This window comes from Scyliorhinus torazame, chromosome 16 (genome assembly GCF_047496885.1).
Source record: "Scyliorhinus torazame isolate Kashiwa2021f chromosome 16, sScyTor2.1, whole genome shotgun sequence".
NCBI classification, from domain to species: domain Eukaryota; kingdom Metazoa; phylum Chordata; class Chondrichthyes; order Carcharhiniformes; family Scyliorhinidae; genus Scyliorhinus; species Scyliorhinus torazame.
The window spans coordinates 180054672-180068984 of NC_092722.1; the positions used below are offsets into that span (position 1 = coordinate 180054672).

Consider the following 14313-nt stretch of genomic DNA (forward strand, 5'->3'; position numbering starts at 1 on the left):
GAGACTGGGAATCCAGCACGGACAGCAATGGGGGAGACTTGGAATCCAGCACGGAGAGCAATGGGGGAGACTGGGAATCCAGCACGGAGAGCAACGGGAGAGACTGGGAATCCAGCACGGACAGCAATGGGGGAGACTGGGAATCCAGCACGGACAGCAATGGGGGTGACTGGGAATCCAGCAAGGACAGCAATGGGGGAGACTGGGAATCCAGCACGGAGAGCAATGGGTGAGAGTGGGAATCCAGCACGGACTGCAATGGGGGAGACTGGGAATCCAGCACGCAAAGCAATGGGGGAGACTGGGAATCCAGCACGGACAGCAATGGGGGAGACTGGGAAACCAGCACGGAGAGCAATGGGGGAGACTGGGAATCCAGCACAGAGAGCAATGGGGGAGACTGGGAAATCAGCACGGAGAGTAATGGGGGAGACTGGGAATCCAGCACAGAGAGCCATGGGGGAGACTGGGAATCCAGCACGGAGAGCAATGGGGGAGGCTGGGAATCCAGCACAGAGAGCAATGGGGGAGACTGGGAATCCAGCACAGAGAGCAATGGGGGAGACAGGGAAACCAGCATGGAGAGCAATGGGGGAGACTGGGTATCCAGCACGGAGAGCAATGGGGGAGACTGGGAATCCAGCACAGAGAGCAATGGGGGAGACTGGGAATCCAGCACGGACAGCAATGGGGAAGACTGGGAATCCAGCACGGAGAGCAATTGGGGAGACTGGGAATCCAGCACGGAGAGCCATGGGGGAGACTGGGAATCCAGCACAGAGAGCAATGGGGGAGACTGGGAATCCAGCACAGAGAGCAATGGGGGAGACTGGGAATCCAGCAGGTGGAGCCATGGGGGAGACTGGGAATCCAGCACAGAGAGCAATGGGGGAGACTGGGAATCCAGCACGGAGAGCAATGGGGGAGACTGGGAATCCAGCACGGAGAGCAATGGGGGAGACTGGGAATCCAGCACAGAGAGCAATGGGGGAGACTGGGAATCCAGCAGGTAGAGCCATGGGGGAGACTGGGAATCCAGCACAGAGAGCAATGGGGGAGACTGGGAATCCAGCACGGAGAGCAATGGGGGAGACTGGGAATCCAGCACGGAGAGCAATGGGGGAGACTGGGAATCCAGCACAGAGAGCAATGGGGGAGACTGGGAAACCAGCACGGAGAGCAATGGGGAAGACTGGGAATCCAGCACGGAGAGCAATGGGGGAGACTGGGAATCCAGCAAGGACATCAGTGTGGGCGGCTGGAGGTGACAGAGGAATAGGCCAGGGGTTTGAACTTGAAAGATACCACGAACGGGACAATTCGGGGAAAATCACGAGGTGACTGTTGCCCCGTCAGAGCTGACATCTGACCTCCATTTAACCCTGACACTGGGGAAAACCCTACCCCAGGTGTTTGAGGTCAGGGTGTCGAACATGACGTGTGTCATCATGTTGCTGTGGTGTCAGTCATTGTTTCCACCTTTAAGTAAGTTTGTGGTTTCAAAGTTGAGCTCTTGAAGCGCAAGCACATAAACGACGGATAGTCCAGAGCAGCACTGAGGGAGTGCTGCACTGTTACAGATGCTATCATTCTATGTTAAACAGATGGACGTAAAGGATCCCATAACCATAATTAGTGAGGGGCAGGGGAGTTATCCCTGCTGTCCTGCACAATATTTATCACTCAATAAACATTTAAAAAAAACACTTTATCGCTTGTTACCACATCTCTGTGGGAGCTTGATGTGCAAAATTGGTTGCCGCCATTTTGTACATCACAGCAGTGTTTACACTTCAAAAGCATCTCATTGGATGTAAAGCACCTTGAAACGTCCATAGGTCATGATAGGCGCTATATAAATGGAAGTCTTTCTTTTTTATTTTTAAACTGAACACGGACACGCAAAAGATCCCCTGGCACTATTTGGAAGAAGAGCAGGCAAGTTTTCCCTGGTGTCCTGGTCAATATTTATCCTTCAACGGACATCAGTAAAACAGGTTATTTGGTGATTATCACATTGCAATTTGTGGAACTTGTTGCTGTGCAACATTGGCAGCTACACATTTCCGACATTGCAGCAGTGGCTATACTGGAGTGCTTTGAGGTCATGGCAGGCTTTATCTCATTGCAAGTTGTTTTTTTTATGCAGATAATGCCAATGACACCTTGCCGCCATCACCCTCACCATGTCAGCCCCCACCCTCACACCCTGACAGCCCCCACCCTCACACCCTGACAGCCCCCACCCTCACACCCTGACAGCCCCCACCCTCACACCCTGACAGCCCCCACCCTCACACCCTGACAGCCCCCATCCTCACACCCTGAATTGAAAGCTCTCGGGCGAAATTCTCCCCCAATGGCGGGATGTCCGCCGACTGGCGCCAAAGCCGGCGCCAATCAGACGGGCATCGCGCCGGCCCAAAGGTGCGGAATGCTCCGCATCTTTGGCGGCCTAGCCCCAACATTGAGGGGCTAGGCCGATGCTGGAGGGATTTCCGCCCCGCCAGCTGGCGGAAATGGCGTTTGTTGCCCCGCCAGCTGGCGCGGAAATGCGGCGCATGCGCGGGAGCGTCAGCGGCCGCTGTCAGTTTCCCGGCGCATGCGCGGGAGCGTCAGCGGCCGCTGTCAGTTTCCCACGCATGCGCAGTGGGGAGAGTCTCTTCCGCCTCCGCCATGGTGGAGGCCGTAGCGGAGGCGGAAGGGAAAGAGTGCCCCCACGGCACAGGCCCGCCCGCGGATCGGTGGGCCCCGATCGCGGGCCAGGCCACCGTGGGGGCACCCCCCGGGGTCAGATTGCCCCGCGCCCCCCCCCAGGACCCCGGAGCCCGCCCACGCCGCCTGGTCCCGCCGGTAAATACCAGGTTTGATTTACGCCGGCGGGACAGGCAATTTCTGGGCGGGACTTCGGCCCATCCGGGCCGGAGAATCCAGCGGGGGGTCCCGCCAACCGGCGCGGCCCGATTCCCGCCCCCGCCCAATCTCCGGTACCGGGGACTTTGGTGGGGGCGGGATTCACGGCGGCCAACGGCCATTCTCCGACCCGGCGGGGGGTCGGAGAATGACGCCTCTCATCTTAGAAACAAATCTGCAAATCACTCAGTCCATTGGGAAGCATGGAATGTGAAGCCACCCCCCCCACCCAAGGCCCAGACAGGAAGGCAAAATCACCCGGAGACTCCTTGGAGGGAAGTTACCTCCACTATTCTCACCTCAGTGTAAGTGTTCAACGGCAACTTTCATCTCTTAGGGCATTTTCATCTGAAGTTGTAAATACGTTATGCAATAATACTTCACAAGTAACACAGATGAAGATATAATTCCCAGTTTAATTGAAAAAAAAGCATAATATTGTCGACAGTAACATGTTACTGTGCAAAACATTGCCATTCAAAAGAGAGAGAAACCCCTTGAGTGTAATGTTTGTTCCAATTACTTTCTCCAAAGTTTTATTTTAAACATAGACAATTTCTTTTTATTCATTCATGGGGCATGGGCCTCGCAGGCTGTACCAGCATTTATTGCCCATCCCTAATTGCTCTTGCGGGGGCAGTTTGGAGTCAAAAACATTGCTGTGGGTCTGGAGTCACATGTAGGCCAGACCAGGTAAGGATGGAAGATTTTGTTCCCTGAAGGACATTAGTGAAGCCAGATGGGTTTTTACGAGAATCGACAATGTTTTCGTGTTCATCATTAGACTTTTATTGAGTTCAAATTTCACTATCTGCGGTGGTGGGATTTGAACTTGGGTCTCCACAGCATTACTCTGGGTCTCTAGTTAACTAGTCCAGTGACAGTATCACTACGTCACCGCCTAATGGGTGTATCTCACTGTAGATGCAATATTTCAAGCCCAGGATTTGATGTCATGTAATATAACAATGATACAAGAGAAGACAGCAAGAAAATATTCCTGATTGTACATAATGCATAGACTCAGAAGAAGCACATCTAGTAGCAATGGGCCATATGGGGTGGGAGTGTTGCAAAGGGGTCTTCTATGGTTTGGGCATATTGGGAACAGGGGTCATGGGCTCTGGGGAAAGTAAGGGAATAGTACACAATCTAGGAGAACTGAGAATGGGGGCCTGCTCGGTGTGGCTGGGGTATTAGATGTGCGAGTATCTGCAGGATCCCACTGTGTGAGAGGAATGGATAGGAGCTCAGAGGACAGAAGGACTCCGGTCTTCCCTCCCAGGACAAAATGGAATTCCAACCCCTTAACTGATTGTTTTTATCCTTTCATGGAATGTGGGCGCCAGGAATTTGATAGTGGGAGCTTCACCAATGGTAATGCCATTGAATATCAAGGGCGATGCTTGATCCTCTTTTCTTGCCGATGGTCATTGCCTGGCACTTGTGTGGTGCAAATGTAACTTGTCACTTGTCAGCCCAAGCCGAGATATTGCCCAAGTCTTGCTGCATTTGGACATGGACTGCTTCATTATCTGAGGAGCTGTAAATGATGCAGAACATTGTGCAGTCATCTGCGAACACCCCCACTTCTGACCATTTGATGGAAGGAAGGTCATTGATGAAGCAGCTGAAGATGGTTGGGCCTAGGACACTACCCTGAGGAACTCCTGCAGTGATTCCCTGGAGCTGATATCCCGGAGACCTCCAATCACCACACCCATCTTCCTTTGTGCAAGGTGTGATTCCAACCAGCAGAGAACATCTCCCCTCCCCTCCACCCCGAGTCCCATTGATTCCAGTTTTGCAAAGGCTATTTGATGCCATACTCAGTGAAATTCCACTTTGATGACAAGGGCAGTCACTCTCCCCTCACCTCTGGAATTCAGCTCTTTTGTCCATGTTTGAACCAAGGCTAAAATGAGGTCAGAAGCTGAGTGACGCTGGCGGAACCCAAACTGAGCGTCAGCGAACAGGTTACCTCTCAGTAAGTGCCGCTTGATAATGGTTGACGGCCCCTTCAATTTCTTTACTGATGATTGAGTGTAGACTGATGGAGCGGTAATTGGACAGCTTGGATTTGTCCCGTTTCTTGTGTACAGGACATACCTGGGCAATTTTCCACATTGCTGGGTAGATGCCACTGTTGTTAGCTATAATGGAACAGCTTGGTTATGGGGCAAGCAAGTTCTGGAGCAGAGGTCTTCAGTACTGTTGCTGGAGGTGAAAGGGAAATCATGTTTAACCAATTTACTGGAGTTCCTTGAGGGATTCATATGTCCTGTGGATAAAGGGTAACCAGTGGATATACTGTACTTAGATCTGCAGAAGGCTTTTGATAAGGTGGCACATCAAAGATTATTGCATGAAATAAAAGTTTATGGTGTGGGGGGGGGGGTAACATATTGACATAGATTGAAGATTGACTAGCTAACAGGGGGCGGGATTCTCCGAAATGGAGGCAGAGTGTTCGCGCCATCGTGAACGCCGTCGAGGTTCACGACGGCGCGAAATGGCGCCTATCCCGACCGATTCAGGGCCCGATAATGGGCTAGGAGCAGCGCCGCGTCATTTACGTGTGCCAGGCCTTGGAGCCGCGTCAAGGCGGCGCCGCATACATGATGCGGCCGGCGCCGCATAACTGGCGTCACCTGCGCATGCGTAGTTGCCGCCCTCTCGGAGTCCGCCCCGCAAGAAGATGTCAGACGGATCTTGCGGGGCTGCGGAAGAAAGGAGGTCCTCCTTCAGAGAGGACGGTCGGACGATCGGTGGGCACCGATCGCGGGCCACACCCCATTTGAGGCCCCCCCCCGGTGCAGGATCCCCCCTCCCCCTCCCGCAGGCCGCCCCCCCAGCGTTCCCGCGCTGTTCCCGCCGGCAGCGACCAGGTATGGAGGGGAACCCGCCGTTTTGGGCTGGCCACTCGGCCCATCCGGTCCTGAGAATAGCAGGGGTGCCGGAGAATCGCCATTTTGGATGTCTCGGACGATTCTCCGGCCTGCGCCGCGCGGAACTCGACGGGGCCATTCTCACCGCTTGGGAGAATCGCGGGAGGGCGTTGGACCAGCATCGCGGGAAAATCTGGCGACCCAGGTGATTCTCCCAACCGGCACGGGAGTGGAGAATCGCGCCCACCGTCTTTTTCTGGTTGGCAGGATTGACTAGTGGTGTGCCACAGGGATCAGTGGTGGGGCTGCAACCCCTCACAATTTATATAAATGATTTGGAAGAAGGGACTGGGTATAATTGCTAAATTTGCTGATGACATAAATATAGGTCATAAAATATATTGTAACGAAGACCTAAGAAGGTTACAAAGGGACATGGATAGGTTAAGTAAGTGGGCAGAAATCTGGAAAATGGAGTGGCCAAGTGGCCCATTCCTAATTCATATGTTTGTATGTACCGCTGGTGATAGGAAACTTGTTTTTTGTAATGCCAAAGAGACCTGTCAAGGTGGCAATTCAATTCCATCTCTGCTTAGATGACACCGAAGTCAATCATGAAACAGGCAAGCAAAGCCCACATTGTTGCCCAGAAAAGAAATATTCCCCTCCTTCTTAGCGTTAGCAGTTCTATCAGGAGCTAAAAGCGGAACCAATTACCAGAGATGTCGGATGGGCTGAGGCGTGTGTTTAATAGCCACAAGGGCGCCACCTTGGTCCAGGAACAGTACGCTGTGCTCCTCTTCGAATACCTGCGATTGACGGGAAAACACAAAGAGATCAGTGTCAATTCGACAAACTGTAAAACTGGAACAGTCCATAGAATCTGTCGCTGTTTTAAATATCTTGAGAGCATTTAAGAATAGAACCGGAACTGTTTTCCCCTGCCCCTGCACAAGCAAAATCTCATCCTTACAAACTCAATGGAATTCATGATAATCCTTTCAGGGTCAGGGCACCTTTTTGGAATTTTTAACAAAAATATTTTTATTGGCGTTTTCCAGTTTCACAAAGTAACAGCTCACGTGTATCTGGTATTTACAAACACGTCTGTGTCTTATTTGCACCGTTTTGTACCTCCCCCCCTTCCCTCATTGGTGGTTAAATTCCCCCCTTTGTGTTTTTGTTGATGGGGCGGTGGCCTGCGTGACCCTTCCCCTCCTCCCTTTGTTCCCTTGTTTCATTTTGTGCTTCCCTTGGGTACCCTTCCCTCCCCTCCCCACTTCTCTTGTGTGTGCCTTCCCTTGTCTTCCTCCATCCCATCACCCCCATCATCCTCTCTTCCCAGTCACTATTGGCTTCGAACAGGTCTTGGAACAGGCTGGTGACTGGCCCACACGCTTTGTGGAGGCCTTCGCCTGACCCTCGGATGGTGTGCTTGACCTTCTCGTGGAGCGATTCCGCCAGGTCTGCCAGCCAGCCTGCAGCTGTGGGTGATGCTGCCGATTCCCATATGAAGAGCTGGCTGGTCTTTTCGGAATTTACCCCTTCGATATGATCGGGGGAGGGGGTGGGGCTTCTACAATGAACTGAAATGTAAGGTGCAATAAGAAACGACAGGCTGCTGCTAGAGGAAGACATCATTTGTGACTCCACATCGAAACAAATCGTCTCCCATTAAGAAAGTATCGCAAAGGGCAGCACGGTGGCGCAGTGGTTAGCTCTGCTGCCTCACAGCGCCGGGGTCTCAGGTTCAATCCCGGCTCTGGGTCACTGTCCGTGTGGAGTTTGCACATTTTCCCCGTGTTTGCGTGGGTTTCACCCCCACAACCCAAAGATGTGCAGGGTAGGTGGATTGGCCACGCTAAATTGCCCCTTAATTGGAAAAAATGAATTGGGTACTCTAAATTTATTTAAAAAAAGAAAGTATCGTGTTTGTCCCACATCCAACACAAAGGAAACCTTTCCCTCAAATGTCCAACGAGCAATATTCACAACCGTCAGTCGGCCCATTGAGTGTAGTTGGGGCCTTCCCAAGCAGCCCAAAACTGTGACTGTTTGAGTGTCGCAAATGGGAAGAGAGGCTACCCATACTGCTGAGCGAGAGTGAAATAGCCCTGTTAGTTCTGGTGAATAGTTTCCTTTTCATCTCACAGCCTGGGTAAACTCTTGTCTTTATTATTAGCACTGCCATAATGGCTGGGGCTGCACTTTTTTATCACGGGCTGCAATTGCTATGCAAAGTGCTGAATAAACCGTGAGATTAATCAATGCCTGTCTGTTAAATAGTGATATATTTCACACTGTCACTGACTTCACAGAAATTGATGGGCTGCGCGACAAATGTAGTTCATAAACAAAAATGCCTAATTTATGTCAGCGAAACCTCGCAAACATTTCTACCTTTGCTCTTGTGCACAGAAACAGGCCATTTATCCTCTCAATTCTGTTACTCCACCTGAGCACAGACAAAGCATTTCAAGCTGTTGATATTTTTTTGACCGATAATCAAATTTTTCCTTCTTCTGAATGTGTCAAGTAGCTTTTATCTTTTCCCAAAATACTCTTGATTACTCGTTTCCGAAAAGAAAGTCTCCATCGTGGTAGAGAATACGAATGATTGCACATTAAAGGAAATGTCAGGAGCTGGATAGATGTTTGCTTAAGTGGGTTTGATGGATCTAAAATTACTTCCACTTGAGACAACTGCTCGTCATGTTTAAATGTCTCAATGTGTTTCATGCAACTAATTACCCTGAAAAGCAAGAAGTATGGACATGATAAATAAGCAAAAATATTGACACAAGGTGACCTGATTCTCTTCGGAGTGCAATACTGCTAATGGAAGCAGAGGTTAACCCTCATGCTGTACAGAAGAGGAAGCACTCCAGGCTTCAATCACATAAAACTGGCTTTCCCTCAACCTCCACAGGTAGTAGGTTGAGAATGTTAATGATGAAATGATGGGGGGGACCTTGTCTCATGCCAACTTGGACTAGATTTTTGTTTGCAGTGGCCTGGTTAGAGGAGGTCACCAAATAACCAGTACGTTTTGGACTTCAAACCTGGTTTTCGATATTTTAAACCTGTGAGGATGGTTAGCATAGTGCCCACAAAGATCACAGAATAGCTTTTACTGAAACAAAGCTAGGATTTTATTTACACCACTAAACTGGGATTCAACACTTAAGACACTTAACATCTAACTACGCTCATCTACTGCTAATCTTACTACTGGTATAAACTATAATCTAACCTTACTCACACTATCTGCTCTTCTTAGCTGTCTCCTGCATACACACCTCCCCTAAGGTCCAGCACCACTGCCTTATATAGTTGTATCTGCAGCTCCCTCTAATGGCTACTCTCGGCACTACATTGACCCTTGTAATGCTGATAGTTATGATCATGCCACAAAACCCAACGTCGAGCCAAGAAAGAGAATTGTGCTTCTCCTGCCTCGACAGCAAGCTGCTGACTCCCACCCGGCCTTGGCCTCTACCTCCTACACACCCCTCCTCCCAGCGCCTAGAAGCTATCTCTGGGCCTTAAGCAGCATCACAGCAGGCTGACATTCCCTCTTGCTTTCCAGAAAGATGCCTGGTGACGCACGGTGAGCATGCGTTTCTCAAAGCTCTCTCCCCTTCTCCTGGAGCTGTTGACTGTCACTCAAGTTCAAACGCTGCTGGGCTGCCTTCTTGCTGAAGTGGACCGTTTAATTGCCGACTTCGAGGCAGAGTGGTATTTGGCTGCAAGGAGTGTCTGAGCTGAATCCCATCCTGTCCTAATCGATGTTATGCATTTTCCAAATGAGCCACTGAGTAAACGCCAAGTTCTAAAACTCCCCCTATAATATCAGCTAATTTAGACTGGACTAGGAAGTAGAAATGTGTCAGAGGCAGGAGCAGACATCAAGGAGACACAAATATACACAAAGACAGACAATGTGATGCGATTTGCTTAGTGGTGGCACCCGAGCCAAATTTCTTTGAGGAATTGAAATTATTCGCCGTGGTCCGAAAGATGTAGGAGCAGAAATAGGCCACTCGGCCCATCGAGTCTGCTCCGCCATTCAAAGAGATCATCTGATATGATAATCCTCAACTCCACTTTCCTGCCTTATTCCCATAGCCGTTGATTCCCTTGCTGATTAAAAGCCTGTCTATCTCAGCCTTGAACATACTTAATGACCCAGCCTCCACAGTCCTCTGTGTGGAGAATTCCACAGATTCACTGACTGAGAGAAGGGATGGATTCTCCGATTTTGGGGCTATGTGCGGAGGAAGTGTCTGGTTTTACGGTGAGAAGGTTGGCACCGCACCGGCACCGATGCTGCGGCCGGTGAGGGGCTAGAAGCCACGCCACGTAACATGCACGGCCTTCTGGATATAAACGCCTGGAGTATTGCCGGGTCTGTGGCCGCGCGTGCACACGGCGACGACCTGCAGCGTTCGCACATACAACATGGCTCTGGCTGCGCGAGGATCCAACCTGCCAGCTAGTGCCCCCGGATACCCCCTCGCCACCCAGGGCCACCCCCCCCCACCAGTCCCCCAGTCCTTGCCAAAGACCCCCCCGGCCAGCAGCACGGCCCCCCCCCCCGGACTGTGGCGATGCTGGACACACTCCGCAGCTGCCACACCGGGTTCACGAAAACTGAGAGCACCCGTGTCCAGCGCCGTTGGGAACTTGGCCCATCGGGGGCGGAGCATCGGGGGGAGGGACTTCAGGTATCATCTTGAGGCGGTCCCAATGCCGTGCGACGTACTCCTCGATGATGCCGTTTTGGAGGGGGCGGAGTATCCGAAAACAGGCACCGCCCACGATTCGTTCGCGAACAGGGATTCTCCGCCCGATGGCCAATTACGATATCGGCGTCAGGCAAAAGAGAATCCTGCCTCTTATTCCTCCTCATCTCTTTCTTCAATTGGCAACCCCTTACTCTGAGATTCTGCCCTCTGGCCCTAGACTCTCCCACAAGGGGAAACAATCATAAGAATAAGTCTCAAGAATAGAAAAGCAGAAAACTTTTTTTCAAGGTGTGAAGCTAGTAAACCTTGATTTGGCTGTAGATAAATACATAAAGAAGTTAGCATTCAGGTGCAGCAAGCAATTCGGAAGGCAAACAGCATGTTGGCATATATTTCAAGGGGATTGGTATACAAGATTAAAGAAGTTGTTCTAAAATTGTAAAGGGCCTTGGTGAGGCCACACCTGGAATACGACACCCAGTTTCGATCCACATCTCTGAGGAAGGATATACTTCCATTGGGGGCAGCACACTGAAGCGTCACTAGACTGGCTCCAAGGGTGAGAGGGCTGAGTAATTACCCTACAATACACTCTGGAATTTAGAAGAGTGAGAGGTGATCGCAATAAAACATCGAGGTTTCTGATGGAGGTAGGCACAGAGCTGGGGAATCTAGAAACAAGGGTACAGTCTCAGGATAAGGTTGTGATTATTTGAGGCTCGGTTGAAGAGAATTGATTTTGCTCAAAGGCTTGTGAATCTTTGCAAATCCCAACCTTAAAAGGCAGATACTGCAGTGTCGAATATGTTTAACCCTACCTGAAAGGTTTGACATCATTTGCTATCAGCAGCATTTGTTTGCACTCACTTGAGGTCAATTGCACTCAAGGGCAATCATTTAGCTGTCATTTAACATTACGGGCGGGATTCTCCGGAATCCTCCACACCTTCAGGGGCTCGGCCGGCGCTGGAGTGGTTGGCACCGTGCCAACCGCAGCCGAAGGGCCTCCGCCGGCCGGTGCGAGTTGGCGCATGCGCAGGAGCGTCAGCGTGTTCTCAGAACCGCTGCCGTGATTCCTGCGCATGCGCTGGGGTTTTTCTCTCCGCGCCGTCCATGGCTGAACCTTACAGCGGCCAGCGCGGAGGAAAAGAGTGCCCCCGCGGCACAGGCCCGCACGCAGATCGGTGGGCCCCGATGGCGGGCCAGGCCTCCGTGCCCCCCCCCCCCACCCCGGGGCCAGATCCCGCCGCGCTCCCCCGAGGACTCCGCAGGCCACCCGCAGAGCCAGGTCCACCGGTAAGAGCCTTGTGTAATTTACGCCGGCGGGACTGGCCGAAAACGGGCGGCCGCTCAGCCCATCGCGGAGCGGAGAATCGGCGGGGGGGGGGGGGGGAAGAGCCGCTGCCAACAGCCCCCGACCGGCGCTGCGCGATTCCCGCCCCCGCCAGAAAACCGGTGGTGGAGAATCTGGCAGCAGCCGTCGGGGCGGGATTCACGCCGCCCCCCGGCGATTCTCCGACCCGGCGGGGTGTCGAAGAATCCCGCCCGACATGTGCCATAACTGACATCAATGTAATGAATTGCCCCAAACATTTGCACTCTAACAGCGGCACAACAGCACAATGGTTATCACTGTTGCTTCACAGCACCAGGGACCAGGTTCAATTCCCAGCTTGGGTCACTGTCTGTGCGGAGTCGGAACCTTCCAACTTTCCGGAGGTAATGAGATTACCTGATCTCACCTCTACAGCTGTGATCAAAGCATGTACAGAAATTTTTGCGAGACATGGCATACCGCAAAGCATTATGTCAGATAATGGTCCATGCTTTGCAAGCTGGGAGCGGACGGAATTTTCGAGAACTTATAACTTCAATCACAATACCGCAAGTCCCCATTCTCCTCAATCAAATGGAAGAGTGGAAAAAGGTGTACATATTGTAAAACAATTGTTGGGTAAAACAAGAGATTCTCAATCGTATTTCTGTTGCCATTATTATCCTATAGAGCTTCTCCGTTGAATTAAGGCTTATCTCCAGCACAGATTTGGTACAATCGTGAAATTAGAACATTACCGAAAATTCATCTTGCTGATCCAGATCAACTAGATGTTTTGAAGAAAATTCATCAACAACATGATAACCAACAAGGTTACTACGACAGACATTCAAAACCACTAAAACCTCACATGGCAGATGATATTGTCAGAATCAGATGTCCTGATGGAGGATGGTCTGACACTGCTATTGTTATTAGGCAAATCTCAACAATATCCTATCTAATCAAAACTGCAGAAGGTGGATTGATTAGAAGAAACAGACGTGATATCTTAAACGTTCATGTTCCTCACCCAATCTTTCGAGATCTGAACTTAAATCAATCTTTAAATCATCATGTACAAATCAAACATTCTGTTGAACCAGAACAGCAGAACATCAAAGCTTTTACCTCTCCAATCAAATTGAGAATATCTATCAGACGTAGAAAAAAACCAAATCGTCTGAATTTATGAACTTTTGACTGATTAATTCATATTGACGATACAATGCATATCAGACTACTGTATTTCTTATGTACAATTTTCTTTATAATGTATATAGACAAGTGTAACACAAAAAAAGGGGGATGTAATGATCTCTGTATGTGTTAATACATGTTTAATTAATGTGAAGTCAGTACAGATAGATGATCACTAGATGGCAACACTAACTGGACCTATAAAAGGAGTTTCCCGCTCTTTCTTTAGTTAGTATGTGTGGAGAACAGCTAGAGTGAAGACGTAATCAGATCAGAGTGTAGTGTATTATCACAATTGTTAGTTTAATCCAATCTTACTTATTTGTTTTACTAGTCTAGTATTAAAGTGAAAAATCTCACAAGATTATTATATTACTCAATAACTAATTTGTCATCATCTGGAAGACTTCGACTATTTCTCGGCAGAATTCAAGACAACTCGACAAGACTAAAAGAGAAATATTTAGATTACAATATAGTCATATAACAGGGGAGGGAGGGTTTGCATGAGGGCGCCAAGTTTGGAGGGAGGGGGAGAGTCTGGAGGAGAGAGGAGAGGCTGGAAAGAGACTGGGTTGGAAAAAAAAAAAAATCGCTCATTGTCACAAGTAGGCTTCAATTAAGTTACTGTGAAAAGCCCCTAGTCGCCACATTCCGCCGCCTGTTCGGGGAGGCTGTTACGGGAATTGAACCGTGCTGCTGGCCTGCCTTGGTCTGCTTTCAAAGCCAGCGATTTAGCCCTCTGCTAAACAGCCCCTGTTGGGGTGGGGTGAAAGGCTGGAAGGAGGGTAGAGATTAGAGGGAGGGAGAGAGTTTGGAGGAAGGATGAGAGTTTGAAGGTGGGGAGGGGCCAAGGAGGGAGAATGTGGAGACTGAGGAAGAGAGGGGGAGAATTTTGACCATGAGACTGGAGGGAGAGGGAGGGGGAGTTTGGAGACTGACGGGAGAAGGGGAAGAGTTTGGAGACTTGGGGGAGTGTTTGGACCCTGAGACTGGTGGGAGAGATAAGGGAGTGTTTGCAGACTGGTGGGAGAGAGGCAGGAGAGTTCAGACCCTTGAGCTGCGGTGTGGGTGGGTGGATGTATAGACCTTGTACCGAAAATGAATTCAGAACTGTTGGGGATCTATGGTGTGCTCAAGCATGTAAGGTATCGCGGAACAATGTTTTTTGGACTAAATTAAAAACTGATTAAATTCAAATATAAATCAGTAATTAATTTCCTTGTACTTTTCAATGCAACTTGTTGAG

General features: G+C 50.2%; 1 protein-coding gene across 2 annotated transcripts in view; it reads right to left on the minus strand.

The window, feature by feature from the left end:
* LOC140393265 (VPS10 domain-containing receptor SorCS1-like) overlaps window positions 1-14313 on the minus strand; it is a 1354213-nt gene that overhangs the window by 240395 nt on the left and 1099505 nt on the right. For both annotated transcript variants that reach the window (XM_072479549.1, XM_072479548.1), the window contains exon 13: window positions 6519-6610. In XM_072479549.1, the coding sequence (XP_072335650.1) occupies window positions 6519-6610 (92 nt within the window). The remainder of the gene's footprint in view (window positions 1-6518; window positions 6611-14313) is intronic.